At 33.2% G+C, this 26,654-nt stretch overlaps 1 protein-coding gene across 2 annotated transcripts; it reads right to left on the bottom strand.

Annotated features, from left to right (window-relative positions):
• Window positions 1-213: 213 nt before the first annotated feature.
• Window positions 214-3,511, bottom strand: LOC117922314 (shikimate O-hydroxycinnamoyltransferase). 2 transcript variants are annotated; one of them, XM_034840422.1, is made up of 4 exons: window positions 3,407-3,511; window positions 3,216-3,286; window positions 2,348-2,849; window positions 214-1,305 (listed from the first exon to the last, which is right to left on the bottom strand). In XM_034840422.1, the coding sequence occupies exons 3-4, from the start codon at window positions 2,753-2,755 to the stop codon at window positions 424-426; spliced, it is 1,290 nt and encodes a 429-aa protein (XP_034696313.1). In that variant the 5' UTR covers window positions 2,756-2,849; window positions 3,216-3,286; window positions 3,407-3,511; the 3' UTR covers window positions 214-423. The 2 variants fall into 2 exon arrangements, with proteins under 2 accessions (XP_034696313.1, XP_034696314.1); XM_034840423.1 differs by lacking the exon at window positions 3,216-3,286 and having other exon boundaries at window positions 3,407-3,506.
• Between the last annotated feature and the right edge of the window lie 23,143 nt (window positions 3,512-26,654).

Genomic DNA, 26,654 nt, shown 5'->3' with positions numbered 1-26,654 from the left:
CAATTGACGTGACACTTAATAAGCAGGCATCTAGATGATGGAGACTTTGTTCCCTAAGGAAAAATATTATGATGAACAAGTCATAAGAACCTAGAAGGTCCAAAATTTTGACAAAAAAAATGATGTGTTTCAATGCTTGAAGAAATTGTGACACTTAATAAATCAAAATTAATTTTGGAAATTACTTGATTAACCCCTACCTGAAAAAGAATAGAATATAAAGCAAAATTAATACCGTAACATAAGAAATGTCAATTTAGTAATACAATGGTTTGTGCGGGCCCATTTCGTAAAACGGATGCCCTTCAAAATAGGGCATGGCCACATTCAAATCCCAAGTTCAACTTTATCATTAAACCAAAAGAAAAATGAAACTGGAAAAAAAGGTGGATAAATCCAAACCCAACCAGTTTAAAATTTTGATTAAATCTCGTATAGGTACTTCTGGAAGAGTTTCATATGGTCCTCCTGCAGCGAAATGGCGATGGACAAGCTCCCATCGTTGGTTGGGCTGGGCAGCGCAAAGGCCAGCCCCTCCAATGCGATCCCACCCGGGCCCATGAAAATGGGCCGCCCCCACCCGAAGTCCGCGTCGTAGATCGGTAACCTGGTCCAACTCGTTATCCCGATATTTGGGCACCGAAAGGTGTGGGCACCGCGCACCAGAGCTGTTAGATCTGGCTGTATCTCCAGGTAGTCCAAGGCTGACCTTAAATACTCGTCATCCATCCTCGCCAGTGCGTTGTGGATCTTGCTGGCGGCGTACCACAGCGGTTTGGACATCAAATCTCCAGCGACGGCCACCGGCGTCGTCGTGAATATGACGTTTCCGAAGTATCCAGGGGGCAGGGCGGGGCGGAGGCGTGAGCGACCGTCGGTGGCGATATACATCTTGCTGTCTTGGTCGGCGGGTAGGGACCGTGCCTTGCAGGCGCAGCGCCAGACGTGGCCGGCAAGCATGACGTAGGAGCTATAACTGATTGTGTTGCCATCTTCTTTTGATTTGTTCTTGAGGGTGTTGAGCTGGTCCCGGGTGATCCTGAAGATGCAAACATTGGTGTTCTGAGTGTTGGGTAGTGGGGCTTTGAGCTGGGGAGGGGGTTGGTACTCAATGTGGTGGAAAGCAGGCTGGGGTGGGTCGCGGGCCCGTAGGAGGGTGCGGTCGATGAAGGGGGGGATGGTGATGTCCAACCCACGCGCCATGTCTGACCACGTGTTTATGAAGTGCAGCCCAGACGCACCGTCCGCTACGTGGTGCTGCATACCCACGCCTAACGACACCCCACCACATTTGAAATGTGTTACCTATCCCAAGTGAATTTAAAACCAAGAATTAATAAGGCCTTCTAAAATGTTAAATCAAATTGGGAAGCTTCCAAATTTCCAACAGACAGAAGGGACCGCATTGTAAATCATTGGTACGAATCTGAGTGAATTCACGTTTGTATTGTCAAGAATTCATAAAAATCACAAAAAATAAAAAAAATAAAAAATAATTGAGACGTGTGAGTGCTTTCCACACCACCATTTTCATAGTAGGTAGATAGGCAGTTGGTCGCATGATCGTCAACACAACAGACTAGGTTACTTGTTTAGGTAATGTTTAGCATGACAAAGTTTCACCCACGCATTGACAAGGAAAATGTTTTTCTACCAGTTTCCCACATCACTACGTTTTGTCTCAAAAGTCGGTGTTACGTGACATAGCATGTAGACACACATCAAAACAACCAATTCCATTGCAAAAAATAAAAATAATCTAATAAAGCAAGGGTATTAATTAGCAATTATAATATTATATTTCATTTGGATCGGATCCGGCCTTCATTGTCTATGTTCAAATGGAAAAAAATATTTCTTAATTGCTTATTGGATCAATTGGTACGGGCCAACCACCACCCAACTTAAATTAGGTGGTGGATACGGCCATTTTCCTTGTACGTGTGGAAACAGGTTGTGGCATTTAACACGACCAATGACGGGTCTGGAATTGGAACTCCTACAGGAATGGCCATGAACACGACAAACACAAATCCTTACTCACCATTCATCAACTTTTTTTCTTTTTCTTTTTGGGTCAAAGTGTATCTGACTAAAATTTTGAAAATTTTCTGTTTTTTTTTTTTAAAAAATTAAAATAAAAGGGATGGAGAAGATTAAAGGCATCTCAATTTACATGGATTAAGATTTACCTAATTTTGAACCCTTTCAATTATTTTTATAATTTTTTAAGAATAGGTAGGGATTGATAGAGCTTTAACGAAATATTTCCTAATATCCGACTATTTATATGATAAATTAACTTATATTAAAAACATAAATAATTAAATTAGAAAGAGAGGAGTACCTGGAGAATGAGGAGAGAATAGGATCCAATATCGCCGGAGTAATCCACCGTCGGAATGAGTTGCCGGAGCTCCAGAGTAGGGGCGAAATCACCGAAATCGTCGATGACAGAGCCGGTATCCGCCTCGACGAAGAGGACGCCCTCAGCGTTGCAGTCGATCTCGATACGGCCGTCCTCGTCTCGCCGGAGCCGCCCGGCCATGGGGTAGAATGGCACCAAAACCTTGCTCAGTGCCTCTTTCATGACCTGAGGGTCGAAGAAGTTGGCAGCACCGGAAGGGCGGTAAAAGTAGACGCTTGGCGTGTGCATCCGCGGTACCACCAGATCGACATTCGAGTTCCACAGGCTCCGCCGCGGCGTCTCCTCCGCCGGCCGCACCATCGTCGACTCCCTCACGTTTATGATCATCTTCTTCTGCTGATGCTGCTGCTGCTGCTGCTGCTGCTGCTAGCTTGCACCGGCACGGGAAGTGCGCACCGGAGGACCGATGTTCCAAACCGAACTGCAATTTTTGGAACAAATTTTCAGCGAGATTCGAAGGAAAGCAGTCGATGTTCTTCAATTTAGTAGCATTTATGATGTGCGCACTCAATTATCAATAATATCAAAGCCAATTAGACTCGTCCAAAATCTTTGCTAACTTGCGCCGATAGTGCATATTTTTTAACAACTGAACTGCAATTTCTGGAAAAGATTTTACAGGAAAAAAAAAAAAAAAAAACGAGATTCCCCCAAAATAATAGCATTTCTATGATCTACTTATTTTTATTTATTTTTTTTAAAGCAATTCATTTTTTTCCTTCTATCTGCCTCTTTTTCAAAGCACTAATGGATGAGATTTACAGATGCATTCAAAGTGGAAAATCACCAGAAAAAGAAGTCAAAGTTCCAGCAGAAAAACCTGCGCCGCACTGCTAACGTGGGCCGAAGAAAATCCAGCTGCAATTTTAACCATCAATCTTTTAATAAAAACTTTCAAAATTAAAAAAAAAAAAAAAAAAAAAAAAAAAATCACTCAGCAAGAAATTTGGAGTGAGGGAAAATGAAAGAAAATGGTACCTAGAAGGAAAAAAACAAAGGAGTGAGACGGGAGATGTCGAAGATGGAGTAGTGAGGTTTTGTTTCGTTTCGTGTTTGGAGTTGGTGCCCAATGGTACCAGAAGGCACGGTGAGACCTTTAAAGAGTGCGACTTCGGTCACCCACCTACTCCCGCCTACTGACACCTACCGGTTACCAGTCTCCATTGACCGGTTCAGTGGGTTTTTAACAAAGCTGGCGACACGACCACCTCTTTCTTGGTTTCGCCTACCAACCCTTATCCCTTTGCTGGGCCCACCGAACCTTCACAACCCTAACCGGCTCTTTCCCGTTGCCGTTCCTATTCCGGGGTTGGTAAGGTATGATATATTGATGACGTCATCTATTTCATGACACGTGGACCACTAATATCAGGTTGTGGCCGAAGTTTTGCTTGCATCTGCCTTCTGTCCGATCTTCGGATTGCATGCGTGGTTGGTACCAGAAACCAATATCGTTGCGTTTGATTAATTTTAATTTTAATTAGAGAAATTCTTATATTAATTTATTTGGTGGTTATGGGGTTATATTTTGTTTTATGTTTTTAAAAATAAAAAAATAAGAATAAAGAACTTGTTCTGAACTATTTTCTAAATTTAAAAACACATTTGGTAATTTTTTGATAAAAAATAATTTTTGAAAACTTGTTTTAAAAATAGAGTATTTTTTACAACATATATTTAATTGTTTTTATTCCTTTTTTAATATTATTTTTTAAAAATAATTGTATAAATATAAAAAATAATTTTAAAAAATATTATAGATAAAATTTGTGTTAAAAAATATTTATAAACACAAAATACATATTAAGAACATTTCAATTTCTAAAACAGATAACAACATTATTCTTTTCAAAAAACTATTTTAAAGGATGATGATTTTTAAAATTATTTTAAAAAATTGAAATATTAAAAATTTATGAGGCAAGAAATTCAATCCTATGTTCTCATATTTGTAAAGGTAAATACTAGAACTTACAAATAAATAAATCTCTGGATCTATACTTATTTCAACTCCTCGAAGCATTTTGTCGCTTACTACGCCCTTCCTCATCTCTAGGTGTCTCAAACAAGGAAGAGGATCCAATGACTTCAAAAGAATTGAATGAAAAGTCGTATGAAGTGAAAATTTCATGTACGATTTTAAGACCAATTCCCAAAATGCCTTTTTGGATATTTCTCAATGTCAATGTCTTAGCTATTCACACAACGTGTGTTGGGGGGTGGGGGAAGGCGGTGGTTTGGGGATAAACGTTGTGCTTTTGTCAAAGTTTATAAGGCAAACAACCTTTTGGAACTTGTTAGCAAGTTTGGGAATGTAGCCACAGCTAACGGATTCTTAATTACCAAATGGTTAAGTATGGTGGATAGGAACAATAATATGAAATAAATACACAATACTTGATTGTAATTTGAGTTAACAGATGATGGACTAATAGAAATACACACCGGCTAAAATCTGACTCTGAAAATTTATAGATTTAAATGATGAAATCTTACAAGGATTCTCATCGTTCTACATCTATTTTATATTTACCTTTAGTAATGCAATTGTTATTATAATAGAACCCTTCAAAGCATGACATGATGCAATAAATTTGAAGTTTATTATCTATTTAATAACAGTTTAGTTGTACTTTTATCTATCCCTTATCAATGCATTATTTTTTATAAGCATTATGGTATGAATGTCTTATATTATACTTCACTTGAGTGCATTAAGAGTTACACGAAAAATCCAAGTTATGGGTTCCTTACAAGTTGATGTTTTGTTCACAATAGATTCATGGACTTGGGCAATCCATTTGTGGTTGTGGTGCACTACCTCTATATTGGAAGGATGACTTGCCTTAGCCATTTGGATAAGGTTCCTAGCATGAGTGCACTAGTATATATGGTTACACAATGGAAATGACCTACGATGAGTCATGACATAAGGTTATTGGATAATCATGACTTCAATAAACTGCTATATTGTATTGTTTTTCAACCTTAAGATAATAATGAGTTTGTGGTAAAGTTAACAGTGGTTTTAACCTACAAGTGAGATTCTAAAGTGATCATATAATTTTTATTGATTAAGTCACTGTTGATAGAAGTCAATAGCAATAGATATTCTCAATAGAGACCAAGGATGAAAATATCGGTAAACACATATATATTGGTACTTGGATTTTACCGATATATTGACAGATATTTTGACACAAAATATTTTGACCAATGTGGTTCAATGGAATTGGTAGATAAAGGAATCTTGTCCTATTGTTGGAGACAATATTGGTACCAACTTACTGAGCCTTAATAGTATTGATTAAAAATTCAAATATGACATGCAGATATCTTTGAAGTCCTGCCCATTGCCTCTACATGGATAGGATACTTGGAGTTCATCCATGTGCTCATGTCAAATCCTTTTTGCACCTTATATGGAACATGGTATGACATTTGTGCAAAAGGAGAATAGCTAGACGTACCATACTCTAAATTAGTTGAACTTGAGTCCATCATATGATTTGAGAAGGTTGAGCATAACCCATCACATAAGGAGAATAATCATTAGCCTCATTCGATGAGTCACTAAATTGAGTCCCTATACTCATATACTCAAAACTGGTTGAAAATGACTCCTTGTTAAATGGTGTCAACATCCGTACTCTTCCTCTGTATGACTTCCTAATAGCTCTTGTGCCTAGACTAGCTCTTCTAGAGCCATAGTCTTCATATTATGTGCAATACGTGAAATCATCTTCACAAGTGAATGAGCTCATTGGATATTGACTTTGTTGTTGTTGTCCAACATCTCCACCATCATTTCCAATGTTATCACCTCCATCATTAGTTCCACCTCTTGAATCATTGCAACCAGAAGCAGAAGTACCAATAGCGTTAGGTTTACTGATTTGCCTAACACTTGTGAAGTCAACCGAAGGTTAGGAATTCAATGCCACCTCAAATGAATCCTTAGTGTTTTTGTTGAAACTCTAACTATGAACTTCTTCAGATAATACTTGTTCAAGATTAACACTAAATTCTCGAGCATGAGTGGCAATTCATGGATCAGGATTTTCGTCGTCATTGATTACTACTCAAAAAGAGCATATTATAGATACCAATTGTCACGAGTTTCACATTTTTTTTTAGTAATAATTATGCCTGAAACACTCAATTAATATGTTGTTGCACTTACAAGAGTGACCAACAAGTTTTGTGAGGTTTGGAGTCATTTCAAGATGTTATTTTGATGAATTGGATGACAAAAGAGATGAATCGGCTTGAAGAAGGCAAACAATATTGATGATGATTCAAATGCATAAAGGAATAAGGAATAGAATTAGTTTGGATCAGGATTTGGGGTTGATTAAAGGTAGTTAATTTTAAGTCAAAAGAAGAAAATGGAATAAATGACAAAAATGAGCTTAAAAACCATATGTTGCAAATTCACATGATCATGAGAAAATTTTGCATGACTATATGAATTGAACCAGAAAAGAAAAATGTTGTTGTAGGCTAAGAATGATGGTTGAATTGATTTCGCATGAACATGCGAAATTTCACTTAGTCATACAAAATGATCCAGAAAGCGTTTTGTTGTTATTGCTATTTGATTGAATTTCGCACGACTGTGTGAAAATGATGGTCTTCACGTGAAATCATGTTTTTGCTACTAAACTCTAGATTTTGAATTAAGAAGTTTCCAAAAGACCTCTTAGATGATGTCAAGTGTCTACTTGACCTTGGCATATAAATAGGAACTTGAATATCTCATAAGAAAGGCTTTTGACACTTTGATTGTAGAATTTTCTAGAAACTTTTTCTCTCAAAATAATTCTTTAGTTTATTTCATTTTTCCTCATTTTCTCACTAGCCAAACATGTTTTATGAGACTAAATCTCGTTTTTCTTGAAGGAAGGAGGATCTAGAAGCAAGATCTATGGTCAATTAAATAATTGAACTTTAATTGCCAAGGTAATTTGATCCAATTGATTGATTAATTGAATTTTGGGGATTTTTCTCTTTTAATTGTCTTGAATGACTATTTGTAGACCCCTTAAAAGACCAGGGGTTTTTTCCAGTTGGTTGGAGGGGGGCCACTCGAATGTTTTTTTTAAGTGAGGAGGGGGGCCCCTTTTCTGCCATGAAGAAGCCGGATTGGACGGGCAGCAAAAGAGCAAGGAGGGCATGCTGCTGATGGGTGAACAGCAGAGCTGGTGATGGCTTGTCAAAGAAGAGGAAAAACAGGAGAGGTTTTGCGAGGGGGAAGGGGGAAGCGGGCTGGTTGGAGGCAGCCTGAAGGGAAGAAGGTAAAGGTATGACTGCCATTAATCTTTGGTTTTTCTTCTATTTAGTAAAGAGCTTTTCTTTCTCTCTTTTCTCAAGATTTTATGTGGATTGCTTGACATGTAATATGGCTTGTATGGGTTCGTTTTATCATTTCCCATTGTGCTCTGTTTTCTGTTTTCTCATGTTCTTGACGCCCTGCTATGGTGAATACCATACTTCTCCATTTTGTTGGAGTTTTTATACTGGGGAGCACCCACAGCCGCGACCTCAGGTGCAGCTGGTGCTGGTGCTGGCTGGCGCGTGCTGGTGCTGGTGCTGGCTGGTGCTGGTGCTGGCTGGCTGGTGCTGGTGCTGGCTGGCTGGTGCTGGTGCTGGCTGGTGCTGGCTGGCTGGTGCTGGTGCTGGCTGGTTGGTGCTGGTTGGCATCGCCGCTGCCGCCGCAGGGAGGTGGTGATCGTGCTGAAGCCAGGTGCGGAGGGAGAGGCAAGCTGGAAGAAAGGGGAAGTCTTGGGCTTTGGGCTTGAGCTGGGGCATTAGGCCCAATCCTATTGGCTTTGGTTTTGGGTTTAAGTTGGAGCCCAAGCCCAAGTTTGCTAATGGAAGGCCCAATTGCTCCTTATGCTAGCCACTCTCATGGCCCAAGTCCATGATGAGTGAGCCCATTTAGTTACTTCATATCCTAATAAGTTTTAAGTCTTTAATTTTAATAAATTATTAGCTTATTCATGCATTGTCATTTTACTTATTTTATTTTATTTTTTATCTTCACCAATTTAGTTAGCTCAAACTTAAAGACAAATTATTAATTATATTTTTATTTTGAAATTTATACTATTCGATTTCACTAGCTTAAACATTATGATTATTAATTATTATTATTATTTCGTATGAATCTATTTATCACCTTTTAAAAATCTCATTCATTAAAACTTAATTCTAATCCTTCAAACACTCCATATTTTTTTTAATTTAATTTTCCAATCCTAAGAATTCCACAATTCGTTTAAATTTCCTTTTTATCAATTAGAACCATCATCCCATATTTATTTAAGGTCCAACTCTTCAAAAAAAAAAACCTAATGTCCTGACTTAATTCTCAAACCCCTAAAAATTCCAAATTCCTTTTATTCGGTTTAAACGATTATTTGCGTTAATTAGTATTATCATCCTATATTAGTTTATTTATCCAAAATCCGACCCTTTAAAAAGATCCAATGTCATAATTTAATTCTCAATCCCAAAATCCTACTATTTGTCTGAATGTTGTTTTCTTTAATTAGAATTAGTATCCTATATTCATTTACTTATTTAAAGTCCAATCTTTCGAAAACCCCATGTCCTAATTTAACTTTCAATCCCAGAAATTCCATTATTCGCCTAAATGTTATTTTCAGTAGTTGGAATTCTTATCCCCTATCTATTTATTTATTTAAGGTCCAACTCTTCAAAAATTCAACGTCCTAATTTAATTTTTAATCCTAAAAATTCCACTACTCACTTTCTATTCGTTTAAAATATTGTTTCCATTAAGTAGCATTATTATTCCATATTATCTATTTAATCTAATCGTTAAAGTTCAATTCATCAGAACCCGACTTCCAAATCTAATTTCCAACCTCAAAAGCTCTGTCGTCCATATATCGCCGTTTAATGATTATTCTCGTTATTAAAGCTATCCCATCCGCTCGCTTATTCAGTTATTCATATATCAAAGATCTCATCTCTAAATAAATTCTTAAGCTTTCAATCTCTAAATTCACATATTCAAATCTCTAAAATTCCATCTTTCGCAATTATTTACCTAAACTTTGTTACTTCACCATCATTATTATTCCATCCCTTTACTTATTCACTCATCCACTTATCCCCTCATTTAAAATCCCGAACTCTCAAGTCATTTTCAAAGTTTCCAACCTCGTTCAAATTTAATTTCTAAAAATTCGCATTCCCGCATTTAATTCCTGAAAGTCTGATCTTCAAATAAACTCTAAAATCCCTATTTTCTCTAAATAACTTTCGAGACTCCAATTTTTCAAATGAATTTCAAAAATCCGATTTTTTTAATCAAATAGCTTAATTCCATTCTGGTCTTCAAACAATCTTCTGCTCATCTTGTTTTTAATAAGCATGAACGAATTTTTCGTAATTCCAAACAATGGGATTTATGGGATTAATTCATGTGAAATAAACGGGTTTTGGTGGGGGCCCCACATATGTGACTGATCGATTGATTGACTAATAGATCGATTTGATTATGATACATGATTGATTTATCCTGCTCTCTGACATGCATGCTAGAAATTATTCCTAAATTGTGCACTAACCCCTCTATTGATAGCGCATGGCGGATCGTTGCCCAGGTGTGTACCCATTTTTCCTTTAATCGCTGTCTATGTATGTCCTGATTCTCACATGTGCATAATCACTCTGAGCATTCATTGATTCCCTCATCAATTGTCATGATTGCTTCATTTTATTAGTAGAGACCCGACTTTAGGGACTTAGAAGGGTGCTACGGTATTTACCGTACCTTCCCGATAAGTAATCTGACCTCCGAACCCGATCCGGTTTTTCACAGACCACATTTTCCAAAATAAGGAGTCACACTTAGGGTTTTTATTTCTTATTTTGTTTTCCCTTTTAAAAATAAAGCAAAAATAAGTGGCGACTCCAAGTCATTTTTCTTAATCAATTAAAATCAATTTTTCAAATAAAAATCGAACTCGCCACCGAGTGGGAAACGCATGAGCCGAAATGCGGGGTCCACAAAATGGCGACTCTGAGTCATTTTTCTTAATCAATTAAAATCAATTTTTCAAATAAAAATCGAACTCGCCATCGAGTGGGAAACGCATGAGCCGAAATGCGGGGTCCACACTATTACAATGCAAACTAGGTAGATTCATTAATTCTTAAAGCTAGATTTAATGAGATTGAATAGTTGCATTGTGTGAATCATTGGATGATGATTTAAGATGAATTGAATATATGGTTTAAATTGATCTTTTGAATTAAATAACCTAATTTGAAGATAAATTAGATCTAGACTTAAAGCTAAATAAAAAATCAATTTATATGAGAATTTAGATTTTCAATCTAACTTGATGAAAAATAAATCTCAACACCTATTCATCATAGAAATTGTTTTCTATAAAATTCTAACTTCGAAAATTTCTTTTCCTTATTAATATTTTATTTTATTTTACATTTTATTATTCTTCCCAATTTGAAATCCTTGTTATTTTGATTTTTCATTATGAATTGTCAAACCAATTTCACTTGATCACAATAATTTATTTCTCCCCTATTCAAACCTTAATTACTAAAAATAATCCATCCCAATGGACAACACCTAAAACCGTTATACTATCGTAGTTTTTGCTAAAAACCCTTTTTGATCAGGCAAGAGTTACCTTAGCATAGTTGAATTAGATTTTCGATGTGATAAACGATGAAAAATCAATCAATAAAAAATGACACCATTGTCAAGGATGGTACTAAGGTGATTGAGGCAAATTTTTTTTGGTAAGGATTAGCCCTTATGATCCGCATCACAAGATTGGTGAAGTTCTCTTTACCGATTATCCATTTTTCTTCTTATTTTTTTAATTCAATTTTTGTCTTTTATTTCTCCTTTTGTTCTTCTTGGCATGTTTTGTTTTTTCTTGGCTTGTTTCGTAGGCTCTCCATTATATGCTACATTGAGAAAAAAATTTGAAGGAGAGATTGCAAAAGACTTATATTACTAATCATTTTTTATTTGTGATCCAATTGTTGATGAAATGGAAAATCAAGGGGAAGACCAACAAAGTCAATATGGACCAAACAATGACAATTCTTGCATGTCTAGATCAATGAGATAATATATGCATCCTTAAAGGACACGCATGAGATTGTGTATAATACTTCCTAATGAGCCTATTGTAATAAAAACTCACTTGGTGCTACTTCTACCTCAATTCCATGGAATGGAAAATGAAAATCCATACACTCACATCAAGGATTTTGAAGAGGTGTGTCATACATTTCATGAGGGAAATACATCCATAAAGCTTATGAGATTGAAGTTTTTTCTATTCACATTGAAGAATAAGGCTAAGTTATGGTTCAACTCATTGAGGCCCCAAAGCATAAGGTCGTGGTCGAAACTAAAAATAATTTTCTTGAAGAAATTTTTTCCCACACACTGCACAAGTGGCTTGAAAAGGGAAACTACCAACTTTGTGGCATTGGACAATGAAAATTTCTATGCTTGTTAGGAAAGATATATGAAAGTAATCAATGCTTGTCCTCACCATGGTTTCGACACATGGATGTTGGTGAGCTACTTTATGAAGGCATGTCACCTACTATGAAGCAATTGCTAGAAACCATGTGTGAATGTGACTTTATGGGCAAAAATCCTGATGAAGCCTTTGAATTCTTGAATTATGTGGCCGAAATATCAAGGTCATGGGATGAGCCACATGGAAGGGATTTACATAAGTCCAAGTCTCAAAGTAATTCAAATGGAGGAATGTATATGGTGAATGAAGATGTTGATTTATAAGCTAAATAGAGAGCTTTAACAAAAAGGCTAGAGAAGCTTGAAGCTAAGAGATTTCATGAAGTGAATGAAATATATGATAATCCAATTCACATGGAGCAATGTTCTAGTTGTCAATCTATGGAACATGAAGTGAGTGATTGTCCTATAATACTAGCTATGAGTGAAAGGCTTGTTGAAAATCATCCAAACATGTCATGGAAATGTGGACAAAAGCAATTTTCTTCAAGCCAAAGCCCACAAGGCCAAAAATTCATGCAAGACTCTCCACAACAAGTTTCTTTGGTTAAATTATTGTAAAGTTGAGAGTAAAATTTTGGGAGATTTCATTGGTGATCAAAAGAATATCAACATTCAAGTTAATCAAATGATGGACTACATTGAAACATATTTGAATCAAAAGTTTGATAGTATGTAAGCCAACATCAACTAAAAATTTGACAACAGTTAGCTAGAAATTTCAAAGCTTTCCAACATAGACTCATTCCAAGATAAAGAGACATAACCATTTCAACCTCAACCTACCACAAAGGGAAAACATGAATGTAATAAAGCTTATGGAAGTTCTACTAAGGAGGATGAAGTCAAAGCAACTATCACCTTGAGAAGTGGAAAGAAATTGGAGCAACCAAAATCAAGTGAAAGGAGAAATAAGAAGAGAGAACAAGAAAAAAAAATAATTGAAAAATGAAGATAAGAAAATAGAAAGAACAAAAGCTGAAAGTTTTGAAGAAGAAAAAGAGGAGAAAAGTGATGCTAAAAAGAACAAGGATATGCTCTTAGCTCTACATTTTCCCATAACTCTTCAATCAAGGAAGGTAGTAAACAATGGTCTAGAAAAATTTGAAGTTTTGAAGAAAGTAAAAGTCAACATACCACTCCTTGATGCGATTAGACAAGTTTCGACTTATATCAAGTTTCTTAAGGATTTGTGTATCGTAAATAAATGGATGCATTTGAAAAGGATTTTTTTTTTTTACTAAACAAGTTAGTGCAATCATTCAATGCAAGACTTTAATCAAGTATAAGAATCTGGGATGTACAACTATCTTGATGAATATTGGTAACACTTTAAGAAAATAGCATTTTTAGACTTGGGAACAAGCATGAATCTTCTTTCATACTCGGTATATAAGCAATTAGGGCTTGGAGAGCTAAAGTCTACTTCCATCACCTTTTCATTAGTTGATAGATCAGTTAAGTTTCCAAGAGGAATTAGAAGATGCGTTGACCCAAATAGATAAATTCTATAATTCGATTAATTTTGTGGTGCTTGATACGAAACAAGGAACTAGTGGACTCAACCATGTTCCTATTATACTTGGCCAACCTTTCCTTGCTACAACAAATGAATTGATTAATTGTTAAAGTGGGGTGATGCAACTTACCTTTGGTAACATGACAGTTGAGCTAAACATTTTGTACTCATGTAAGAAGCATGGTACTAAAGAGGAGAAGGAACTTATGGAGGCTTGTTTGATTGAATTGCCTATGGAGGATCTAATGAAAGGAAATGTTAAAGAAAATTTTGCAAAACTTGGTGAAGTAATTTCCAATAAGTGGATTGAAATTTAGAGAATCAATGAAAAAATTAAACCCTTGAAGTTAATGAAATGGTCTTTCGATTTCAAGAAGTTACAAACCATGAAGTATGGTATGCACAATAATATAAAGACCATGAAAAAAAAGCTTGAAGAATTACATGAGCAACTTATTCAAAATGATAAATTCAAAGAAGACTATTACAATCCACATCTTTTTCCAAGAAAGCTTAAGTACCGAGGAGTTGGACCATTCATTGTTTGCAAGCCATATCCAAATAAAGTATTAATGCAAGGGTTGATGAGCTTAGCCATGTCAATGGCTAGTTAGACCAATGGTTTCTCGTTTCTCTATTTTCCTTTGAATCTTGATATTTTTTTTTTTTGTTTATTTTTTTTAGTTTCCATTGAAGAAATCCATCTCAACTCTTTGATTTGTGTTTTGAAGGACATGCCAAAAGGATGGAATACAAGAAGCCATGAAAAAATAAGTTTTAATGGCTTATCACCATTTAACACAACCATGCAAAAATAAGGGAAGTCGTGCCAAAATAGGGGAGTGCTCACATCATTAAAAATTTAGAAGTTTTAAACTTCTGTCTCATTTCGCATGACTATGCGAAACTACTGTGGATCACTACAAAAATTTTAAGTCTCTGGACTAATTTGCATGATCATGTGATTTTTCACATAACTGTGCGAAAATTATGTTGAAGACTGCAATAAGAAAGAGCTTTCAGGTCATTCACATGCACATGTGAATTTTCTCATGATTGTGCCAATTTTTTTTTAAAAGAAGAGAGTAGTTGCAATACACTTTACCTTCTTATTTAGTTCGCAGACTTGTGTGAAACTTTAAAACACATGCGAATCATTGTCTCATCATTGAAACCATGTTTTCTTTGGAGATTGTCATCAGTTATACCTTGATTTTGCTCCATACATTGTCTCTAACATAGTTTTTGCTTTGTATTTTTTTTTTTTTCATATTTTCTTCTCTTATATCATTCGTGTTCGACAATGATTGTATTTGATCTTGTTTTTGTTTCAATGTTAAAATTGAAATTAATGAGATATTGAGGTATCTTCTCTTATTTTCTTTGTATATTTTCATTACACATTGAGGACAAAGTACAAGTTAAGTTGGGAGGAGGGTTAGAAAGGAAGAGAAGGAAATATATTGTTAGTTTTACTAGTTTTCCTAATAGGATTTTTTTTCATAAATCATATTTGTGACTTATTTGGACAAATTTTTTTACAAAGACTATAACATTTGTGATTGATGAATGAACATGCCTAACTTGAAAGAAGTTGATTTAGAATATTATCTTATTTGTTTGATTTTAGAAGACTTGTTATATGAATTGAAGTTGATTTGACTTTGAAAGTTTCATTTTTCAAAAGATCATTTCCATTTGAATTTTGACATAAACTATGCCCTCTAGACCTCGAATATAAGATAAAAAACTAGTCTAGCCTTGAGACTTGGACTCAATTTTCTTAGTAAATTGAATTAATTTTGAATTGAGTTGAGGCACCTTGAAAAGAGGTTAATGTACCCAATTTTGAAAAAAAATGAAAAAAAATAAATTTGATGAGTAAAAAGGTTGTGTTATGATTACTTTAAAGCCTGAGTAGGGTTCGAGAGGTATATGGCCTAAAAGTCTTTGAAGCCCAATGCCCTAAGTCATTTTGGTTGGGATTCATCGACCTTAATGTTTGCTACATGGGTGGATGGGTGGAGTATGAACTCAATTGTAGGTGTTAAGATATTGGATCCTAATTTGAGGAGTCCGGGGTGAAGTCCGAGGAGTCAGTGGCTAGTTAAATAATCCTATAACCTTGGTATCCTATGCCTTATGGTTGGGAATCATTGATGGATCCCTGCTAAATAGACCATATATTTGGAGATACCTTTAACATTGCTCTCCTATAATAAGTCCTTTGAAAAAAAAATAATAAATAAAGATAGGTGCGTTTTTTTTAGAGAGTGGTTTTTGTTACTTTAGATGAATTGAGTTAGGTTGGGGGAAAGATTAGTTTTGAGTACTATATTCAAGGGCTAACTTAATTACACTCAAGACTTGTTTGGAAAGATTCTTTGGGAGTTGTAAATTGATACGTCTTTGATACTTTAATTTGCATGATATTTGTTATATTAGAAATAGTAAATAAGTTGCGATTTTGTTGATACTTATGGATAATAGGGTGTGCTTGTTTATCAACCATTTATGCTATGGAAATTTTAAAGTTATTTTTCAAATTATTTGCTTATGTGACTTATGATTTCTTTTTTAGTATTCTTTTTTTTTTCTTGTTGTCATGTCATTGCTAAGAGACTAGCAATGTGTTGGTTGGGAGGAATGATTACTACTCAAAAAGAGCATATTATAAATAACAATTTGTCATGAGTTTCATATCTTTTGAATAGTAATTATGCCTAAAATACTCAATTAATATGTTGTTGCCCTTACAAGAGTTACTAATAAGTTTTGTGAGGTTTGGAGTCATTTCAAGGTGTTATTTTGATGAATGGATGACAAAAGAAATTAATCGACTTGAAGAAGGTAAATAATATTGACGATGATCCAAATGCATAATAGAATAAGTAATGAAATTAGTGTGGATCAGGATTTAGGGTTGATTAGAGGAAGTTAACTTGGAGTTACAAGAAGAAAATGGAAGAAATGACAAAGATGAGCTCAAAAACCATATGTTGCAAATCATGCAAAATTTTCATATGATCATGAAAAAATTTCCCATGACTATACAAATTGAACAAGAGAAGAAAAATGTTACTACAGGCCAAGAAGGATAGTTGAATTGATTTTACATGAACATGCAAAATTTCACATAACCATGCGAAATGGTTCAAAAAGCCTTTTGCTGCTATTGCTACTTAACTAAATTTCGCATAACCGTGCGAAAATGATGGTCTTCAGGTGAAATCATGTTTTTGCTACTAAGCTCTAGATTTTTCAATCAAGAAGGTTCTAGAAGACCTCTTAGATGATGTCAAGTGTCTATTTGACCTTGGCATATAAATATGAAACTTGAATCTCTCATAAGAAAGGCTTTTGACACTTTAATTGTAGAATTTTCTAGAAACTCTTCTCTCAATAGAATTCTTTATTTTCTTTCATTTTTCCTCATTTTCTCACTAGCCAAACATGTCTTGTGAGACTAAATCTCCAAGTATGAGTGGCTAAATCTTGTTTTTCTTAGATGAATGAAGATCTAGAAACAAGATCTACGGTGAATTAGAAAATTGAGTTTTAATTGTCAGGGTAATTTGATCCAATTGATTGATTAATTGAAATTTGAGGATTTTTCTCTTTAAATTATCTTGAATGACTACTACGATGCAAACTAAGTAGATTCATTAAATTCTTAAAGGTAGACTTGATGAGATTAAATAGTTGCATTGTGTGAATCATTAGAAAATGATTTAAGATAAATTGAATATAAATAAACTAATTTGAAAAGAAATTAGATCTAGACCTAAAGTTAAATAAAAAATCAGTTTAGATGAGAATTTAAATTTTCAATCTAACTTAGAGAAAAATAGATCTCAACACCTATTCACCATAGAGATTGTTTTCTAGAAAATTGTAACTTCAAGAATTTATTTTCCTTATTAATTTTCTCTTATTTTACATTTTATTGTTTTTCCCAATTTCAAATCCTTGTTATTTTGTTTTTTCATCATAAATTGTTAAATCAATTTCACTTTATCATAATTAGTTCTTTTCCCTCTATTCAAGTCTTAATTACAGAAAATAATTCATTCTAGTGGACAACACCTAAAACTGCTATACTATCGTAGTTTTTGCTAAAAACCCTTTTTGATCGAGCAAGAGTTACCTTAGCATAGTTGAATTAGGTTATAAATTGTGTTTTGATGAAATAAATGATGAAAAATCATTTGATCAGTCATTATCCAAGTGTAGAGGTCTAACCCATTGGAACAGTTGAGTATCCTCTTTTTCACCCATCTTAGATGAAATGTCAAAGAGATCAAGGTAATTTTTTTTTAACAACTTCATCATTTTCTACCTCCATATTATACAGCTTTAATTTAATGTTATAATAACAGAAAACCAATTGCTGTAGTTGGGAGTAAGCTAGACGATTTTGTTGCTTCATGTGGATATGAGTGAATGTACTATAATTTCTCTCACAGATAGAAGATGATATAGTTTGTGAAAGAACTTTGATGGTTAACTTCCTTAACATAAGCGTATGGTTTTCATACATGAAACACTATTTAGTTGTAAGCAAATTCATAATTATATAAATACTTATGTTGTAAATTTAGAATAATAATGATCAATTTAGTCTTCTATTAAGAAATATTACTCATCAGGGACCATTGTTGACCTTGATGCAATTATTGCTCAATCACCAAATCATCTCTTCGTGTCTTGAAAGAGTAGAAGTTATGTATTCATTTGATATATCAATATCATATTTTTAGTAAATGTTGAGATAAATTGATGAATGAAATTATTTTTTTATTAGATTAGTAATACAAAAGTTTTTAATTTACCTCATTTCCAAATTGACCAAGCGCTTCAACTGTTAGGTTCAATTTAGAAAAAACCTTATGGACCGCTCGAAGTAGCTCAGAATTGTTATCAACTCAATGCTTGTATTGAAACTTTGGATTTAAGAAATATGCTATAACAAAATTAAGTAAAATTAGTATTTTTTTAAGAGAAAATTATATAAATCAAGACTAATAACTTATGAAGATAGATAGTTCTTAATTATCTATTGCATAAAGTGGATGTCTAAGTGTTTTCTCCCAATGACCTTTGATTATTTGGAACATCCATTTTCTAAAAAGTAGAAAAATAAGGTTCTCTTTCATTACTTGCATAAGCTTGTACATAAAGAGGATTGTGGGAATAACTTTTGAATCCATGAGTCGAAGCACCACGTATAGTAGCTCATATAATGAAATTACTCTGGCCATTTTATCCCAATATGGATGGTTGAACTTTAATTTCTCCATTTTTTATCCAATTTAGTTTGTGTTGTGTTCATTCATCACTCATAAACAATTTCTTCAAATCAATCTCTTTTTTAAAAAAGTTGTCAAGAATAATATAATTGATGGTAAACCTCGTAGCTCCAAGTCAAACAATGTCTCCACCACAGAACTTTCTCATTTATGCAAGTAACCAACCATGGTTATAAATAAAGTTGGTTATGTTGCAGGCCTTGTTTATCACCTTTGCAACACTTTGCCTTTTACCGATGTCTTCAAACATTAAGTCAATGCAGTGCACCGTACATGGAGTCTAATATATGTTAAACTTCTTCATCAATAGCTTTCCTACTTTCACAAATGCTAACCCCTTACTTATGACAAGTTGGACCATATTTTCTTCCCCGACATCTTTGATAACTCTCTTCAACTCTTCAAGTTGGACCATATATATATACATAGTGGTCTTTGATATTATTGGATGCATCGACTAATTTAAGGAAGACTGTAGTCCCTTTTGAATAAGTCCTTAAATTAATTATACTTAATTTTTTTGGCCCTATACATCTATCGGACATTCTTGTGCACCCATGCCTTCCATTTTTCTCTTTGTTGGTTCACATAAGTTTCCATTTTGTTGTACTACACTTTCAAGTAGTTGTTCTTTACTCCATATGGAGGTGGAGACTCAATTCCCATTCCTGCATTTCATATGTAAGAAATATTTAAAACATGTCACAAAATAATACACTTGCTCAAACAATATAAAAATAGAGTAATTAGTAATTACCTGCTTGTTCTGCATCAATAATCATATTCTTGAAGTGGTGAGAGCTTGCTTTATAGGGCTCGATGCTCTCATAAATAAAGAATTTTCTTATTGTCTCATTGTTTCTTTAATGGAATTACCCTTGAATAGATCTTTGATATTTCTTTGTCTTGGTATAAAAGACTTGTATAGCAAGAGGATAGTAGGCAGTGATGATTTTGAATGTGATACATTGTGTTATTTTTGCATCAGCCACGATGTATTACTAGAACATAACGACTCTATTATTTTAAGCTTGCTTCCCACAAATGTTTCATGTTGTTGTCGATCCCATTCTGTCACTTTGGGGGTGCAAACTACAACTTGATAAGCATCCCACTCATTAAGGTGCATATCTATTGGATACATGTACACATCTTCATCATAATCCTCATTTATAACATGTTTGTGGTTGCCCCCTATTGTGCCACATAATTAAGCACGAATGTCTTCGATATATGTAGTTTTCTTTGCGTTTGTTTTGATTTTTTGATGCAAAAGCTCTCATATATCTTCTTTTACTTCGTGAAGCACTCTAGGACACTTTTCGTGTTGGAGTATATGCAATAAATGGAACTTGAATCGAGCGATGTCTCCACTCTTCATCAATAATCCACAATAGTTACAAATTATCCAATTTTTGTTCCCATCCACTAGTATACAATGCTTCCAAGTTGGATCTTGTCTTGGTATGCCACTCCCACCTGCACTTCCACTAGCCATTCTCTTCAAGTTGAAACATTAAACCATTAATTTAATTAACTTAAATGAACTAATTATGCAATTTAAAAATAAAAGAAATTAGGTATACAATAGACTATAATTTAACTTGAATATAAAACTAATATTAAATTCAATTGCAATTGAAAGTGAACTATGCATAACATTAAATTGAAGTAGTTTTAAGTCGAATGTTATTAACAATGCAAAATACTAAAATTAAATCATTAATTTCATTCACTTATTGAAAACTTACTAATTATGTGATTCAAATATAGAGCCCTGCTAAGTTAATTTACTTAAATCTATTGAAAATATACTAATTAATTGTAAAAATGTACTAATTTAAGTGCAATGCTATACTAATTTAAAAATATACTAAGTTAAATTATTCTCAATAGGCTATTATTACACTTGAATATCAAAATTAAATTAAATCATTAATTTAAAATTAAATTATTGCAAATGTACTAATCATGTGATTTAAATGTATGACTATACTAAGTTAATTTACTTAAATCTATTAAAAATATACTAATTAATTGTAAATATGTACTAATTTAAATTCAATGTTATACTAATTTAAAAATGTACTTTGTTAATTTATTCTCAATGGGCTATTATTAAACTTGAATATCAAAATTAAATTAAATCATTAATTTAAAACTAACTTATGTATAACTATGTTAAGCTAATTTACTTACATCTATTAAAAATGTATTGAAATTTGATATTAAACAATTACTAAAATTAAAGAAATAACTTAAATTCTATTGATTAAATAATTTAAATTGAATATAAAAATAATTTAAATTTAAAACAAATATACCTTACGATAATTGAACAACCTTAGTTTGAAGTTAATCCACAAACTTGAGCACTAAGTTGCAGATATTGAAGAGATTTGTACTCAATTACGTGACATAATGGGAGACAGCCAAAGACATGTCATAAGCGAGGATAGTGATGATGATGATGAAAATGTGTACATATATCCAATAAATATGCACCTTGATGAACAGGATGCATATCGAGCTGTATTTCATACCTCGAAAATGACAGAATGGGATCAATAACAACATGAAACATTTGTGGGAAACAAACATAAAACAAGTGAGTCGTCACGTCCTAGTGAGACACTAAGGCCGATGCGGAAATCACACAACGTACGATATTCAAAACCATCACCACTTATTGCTCTCTTGCTATTCTTTTTAAGCAAGATAAAGAAATATAAAAAAATCTATTCAAATGAGGTTCCATTAAAGAAACGATTGAACGCTTAACAAGCAAATTCTTCATTTATGAGAGCATCACCCCACATAAAGCAAGCTCTCACCACTTCAAGAATATGAATATCAATGCACAAGAAGTAGGTAATTACTGATTATTCTATTTTTATATTGTTTGAGTAGGTGTAGAATTTTGTGACATGTTTTAAATATTTCTTACATATGAATTGCAAGAATGAGAATCAAACCTTCATCTCCATATGAAATAAATAATAAGTACTTAGAAATGGAGTACAACGAAATGGAAGCTTATGTGAACCAACAAAAAGAAAAATGAAAGACATATGAGTGCACAATAATGTTCAATGGATGGACAAGGCCCACAAAATTAAGTGTAATTAATTTGATGGCTTAGTCAAAAGGGACCATTGTCTTAAATCAGTCGATGCATCCAACAATATCAAAGACCACAAATATATATATATATATATATATATATATATATATATATATATATATATATATATATATATATATATATATATATATATATATATATATATATATATGTATATATGAGTTGTTGAAGACTATTATTAGAGCTAGATGTTGAATAAGAGAACGTGGTCTAACTTGTCACAGATAATGAGTCGGAGTTCATGAAAGCAAGCAAGTTGTTGAAAAAAAAGTATGACATATATTGGACTTCCTGTGCGGCAAACTGCATCGACTTAATGTCTAAAGACATTGACAAAAGTCTAAGTGTTGTAAATGATAAGAAATGCTCGCACAATATCCAACTTCATTTACAACCATGGTTGGTTACTTGAACAAAAGAAAAAAGTCTTGGTGGAGACATTGTTCAACCTAGAGCTACAAAATTTGCCACCAATTATATTACTCTTAACAACTTTCTAGAAAAAATGGGTTGATTTGAAGAAATTGTTTATAAGTGATGAATGGAGATAACACAAGTTAAGTCAAACAAAAATTGGATAAAAAGTGGAGAAACTAATGTTCAACCATCCTTATTGGGACAAAGTGGCAAAATTAGTTTCATTATATGAGCTACTGTATGTGGTGCTTCGACTTGTGAATTTAGAAGTTGTTCCCACAATGGCCTTTGTGTACAAGCTTATGCAAGTGATGAAAGAGAACCTTATTCATCTACATGCTAGAGAATGGATATTTCAAATAATCAAAGGTCATTGGGAGAAAACACTCAAACATCCACTTTATGCAATAGGTAATTAAGTATTATTATCTTCATAAGTTATTAGTCTTGATTAATATAATTTTCTCTTACAAAATACTAACTTTACTTAATTTTGTTGTAGCACACTTCTTAAATCCAAGGTTTGAATACAAGTGTGGAGTTAGTAGTGATCCCAAGCTACTTCAAATAGTCCATGAGGTTTTCTCCAAATTAAACCCAACAACTAAAGCACTTGATTAATTTGGAAATGAGGTAAACTAAAAATTGTTATATTACCTAATCTAATCAAACAATAATTTCATTCATCAATTTATCTCAACATTTACTAAAAATATGATATTGATATATTGAATATTGAATACATAGTTTGTACTCTTTTGAGATGTGAAGAGAGGATTTAGTGATCGAGCGGTGGTTCTAACAAGATTAACCATTGTCCTCGATGAGTACTATTTGTTAATAGAAAACTAAAAGGATTATCATTATTGTAAATTTACAACATAAGTTTTTATATAATTATGAATTTGGTTGTAGCTGAATGGTGGTTCATGTATGGAAACCATACTCCTACATTGAAGAAGTTGTTCATCAAAGTTCTATCACAAACTACATCATCTTCTGCCTGTGAGAAAAATTTGAACACATTCACTTTCATCCACACGAAGTAATAAAATCGTCTGGCTTACCTTTGACTATAATAATTTGTTTTTTGTTATTATAACATGAAACTAAAGCTACGTGATATAGAAGCAGGAAATGATAAAGTTGCTGAGAAAAATTACCTTAATCTCCTTGACATTTTAGGGGAGGTGAATAAATAAGAGGATAATCAATTATTCCAATGGGTCAGGCCTCTACACTTGGATGATGACGTTGAAAATCCTGATCCATGAATTGCCACTCATGCTCAAGAATTTGGTGTTTATATTGAACAAGTGTTGTTTGAAGTTCATAATGAGAGTTTTAGTAAAGACAATGAGGATTCATTTCAAGAGACATTAAATACCCAACCTTTGATTGACTCCACAAATGTTGGGCAAAGTAGTATACGTACCGCTGCTAGTACTTCTACTTTTGGTTACAATGGTTTAAGAGATGGAAATGATGGTGGAAACGATAATAATGCAGGAAATGATAGAGGAAACGTTGGGTAACAACAACACAATCAATATCCAATAAGCTCATTTACTTGTAAAGATGATTTCATGAATTACACATAAGATGAAGATCATGGCTCTAAAAGGGCTAGTCCAAGCATATGGGAAATTGTAGCAAGGAAAATAATGGAAGATGACACCATTTAGAGATGAGTCATTTTCAATCAATTTTGAATTTATGAGTATAAGGATTTAATTTAGTGACTCATTGAATAAGGCTAACGTTTATCCTCTTTATATGATGAGTTATGATCAATCTTCTCAAAATTATGTGATGGGCTCAAGTTCAATCGATAAAAAGTATGGTATGTCTAGCTTTATACACAAATGTCATATCGCTTTCCATACCAAATGCAAGGATGATTTAACACATGGGTGAACCCTAAGTATCCCATCCTTGCAAAGACAGTGGATAGGACTCAAGAGATCTATGCATGACATATTTTGGTTTTTAATCAATATTATCGAGGTTTAATGAGTTGGTACCAATATTGTCTCCAACAATAAGATAAAATTCCTTCATCTACCAATTCCATTGAACCACATCGATCATCATTTTGGTACTAAAGGGTCATTAAATGTAATATGTACAATTGTAATAATATTAAAATTATGATCCATTTAATTCAATTGTATTAAATAATATAAAATAAATTGTGATATATGTACAATTTTTTAATATTTAATTAATTATTAATGATATTAAAAACACTATGAAGAAAATTATCATGATAATTTTTATATTTTTGGTAATCAATTAAAAGAAATTTTTGCATTTAATTATAAAATAATTATAATTAATTTTCTCTTTAAAATATTCTTTTAATATTTTCTTTATATAAAGAGTTTAAATATATATATATATATATATATATATATATATATATATATATATATATATATGTTTAGTGCATAATATTTAACAAGGGGCAAACTTGCCCTAATGGTAACTGAGCTAAGGTTTGGGGTTCGAATCCCCTCAACAGCAAAAGGGCATTTTTTAGGCACTGTAGATAGTACTGTAGCGGGCACTGTAGCGTGTTTGATTGTCGTTGACCTGGGTTGACCATATGATATATCGAGAAAAATCGGCGATTTATCGCCAAATCGCCGATTTTGGGGATTTCTCCCGAAATTTCTCTGAATCACTATTTCTTCATGACATATCATATCGATACCCTCGGATACTCGATATATCAATGATATATAGCTGAAATATCTCGATATTTTCTTCCATGGATCTAATTTCTCTTCAAATTAGGTCATTTAATCCAAGAGATTAATTCAAATCATATATTCAATTCATCTTAAATTATCTTCCAATGATTCACACAATGCAACTATTCAATCTCATCAAATCTAGCTTTAATAATTTAATGAATCTATCTTGTTTGCATTGTAGAAATCATCCAAGACAATTTGAAAAGAAAAAAATCCTCAAAATTCAATTAATCAATCAATTGGATCAAATTACCTTTGTAATTTAAGCTCATTTCTCTAATTCACCATAGATCTTGCCTCTAGATCCCCTTTCCTCCGAGAAAAAATGAGATTTAGTCACTCATGCTTGGAGATTTGGTCTCACAAGACATGTTTGGCTAGTGAGAAAATGAGAGAAAATGAAGGAAAATATAGAATTCTCTAGAGAGAGGAAATTTTGAAAATTCTACAATTATAAATGTCTAAAAAGCTTCCTAAATGAGAAAATCAAGTTTCTATTTATAGGCCAAGGTCAAATGGACACTTGGCATCATCTAAGAGATCTTCCGGAGGCATTTTCACCAAGAAATCTGAAGTTTAGTAATAAAATGGTCATTTTGCATGATTGTGCGAAATAAAAATGTAATAGTAGCAATTTACACCTTTCTGGAGCATTTCACATGATTGTGTGAAATTTTCGCATGATCATGCGAAATTAGCTTTGAGGTTCCCCTTTGGTTTGCAACACAAATACCTTCTGGTCCATTTCGCATAGTCATGCAAGATTTTCTTATTATCATGTGAAATGGAAATATTTAATTTTTTAACTCCTTTTTGTCATTTCTTCCATTTCTTTCTTTTGAATCCACCTCAACCACCTCCAAATCAGCTTCAAATCTTGGTCCAAGTACATTGCTTCTTCCTTATCATCCACATTGTTTGCCTTCCTCAATTCCATTTCTCTTTTGTCACTCAATGCTTCAAAAATCACCTTGAAATATCTCCAAAACTTCACAAAAACCATTTCTCTTGCAAGGCCAACAATGTATTACTTGGGCATATTAGGCATAATTACCACTCAAAAGGTATGAAATTCATGAGAATTATTATTTAAAATGTGTTGTTTTTTAGTAGTAATCATTCCCCCCAACCAACACATTGCTAGTTCCTTAGCAATGGTATAACAAAAAGAAAGAAAAAAAATACTCAAAAAGAAATTGTTAAACTCATTTGATAAATGTTTTTGAAAATCCCATAGCACAAATGGTCAATAATGAAACACACTTCATCATCCATAGGTGTTTTCTAAGATCAAGCAAATGAGCTGGTATTCCAAATCAACTTCTTTCAAGCTAGGTATGCTCATTAATCAAACATAAGTGTTATGTTCTTCTCAAAAAATTACCAATTAAGTTTTTTTTTAAAAAAAATCTAGCTAATAAAAATTATCACAATCAAAACTAACAAAAGAAAAAAAAAATGTAACAATTCTAAATCAACAAGAAAGCTCTTTCTCTTCCTTTCCTATTCTCCTCC

The sequence above is a fragment of the Vitis riparia genome, chromosome 9, assembly GCF_004353265.1.
Source record: "Vitis riparia cultivar Riparia Gloire de Montpellier isolate 1030 chromosome 9, EGFV_Vit.rip_1.0, whole genome shotgun sequence".
NCBI classification, from domain to species: Eukaryota; Viridiplantae; Streptophyta; class Magnoliopsida; order Vitales; family Vitaceae; genus Vitis; species Vitis riparia.
The sequence above is the reverse complement of the archived record's forward strand: the minus strand, read 5'-3'. Positions and strand labels throughout refer to the sequence as shown.

Bases quoted from the DNA above. Each gene is read 5' to 3' on its own strand.
- LOC117922314 (XM_034840422.1), bottom strand. From the start codon at position 2,755: ATGATCATAAACGTGAGGGAGTCGACGATGGTGCGGCCGGCGGAGGAG. The intron at 1,306-2,347 runs GTACTCCTCTCT...CACTTGGGATAG, and splicing joins ATTCTCTCCTCATTCTCCAG to GTAACACATTTCAAATGTGG.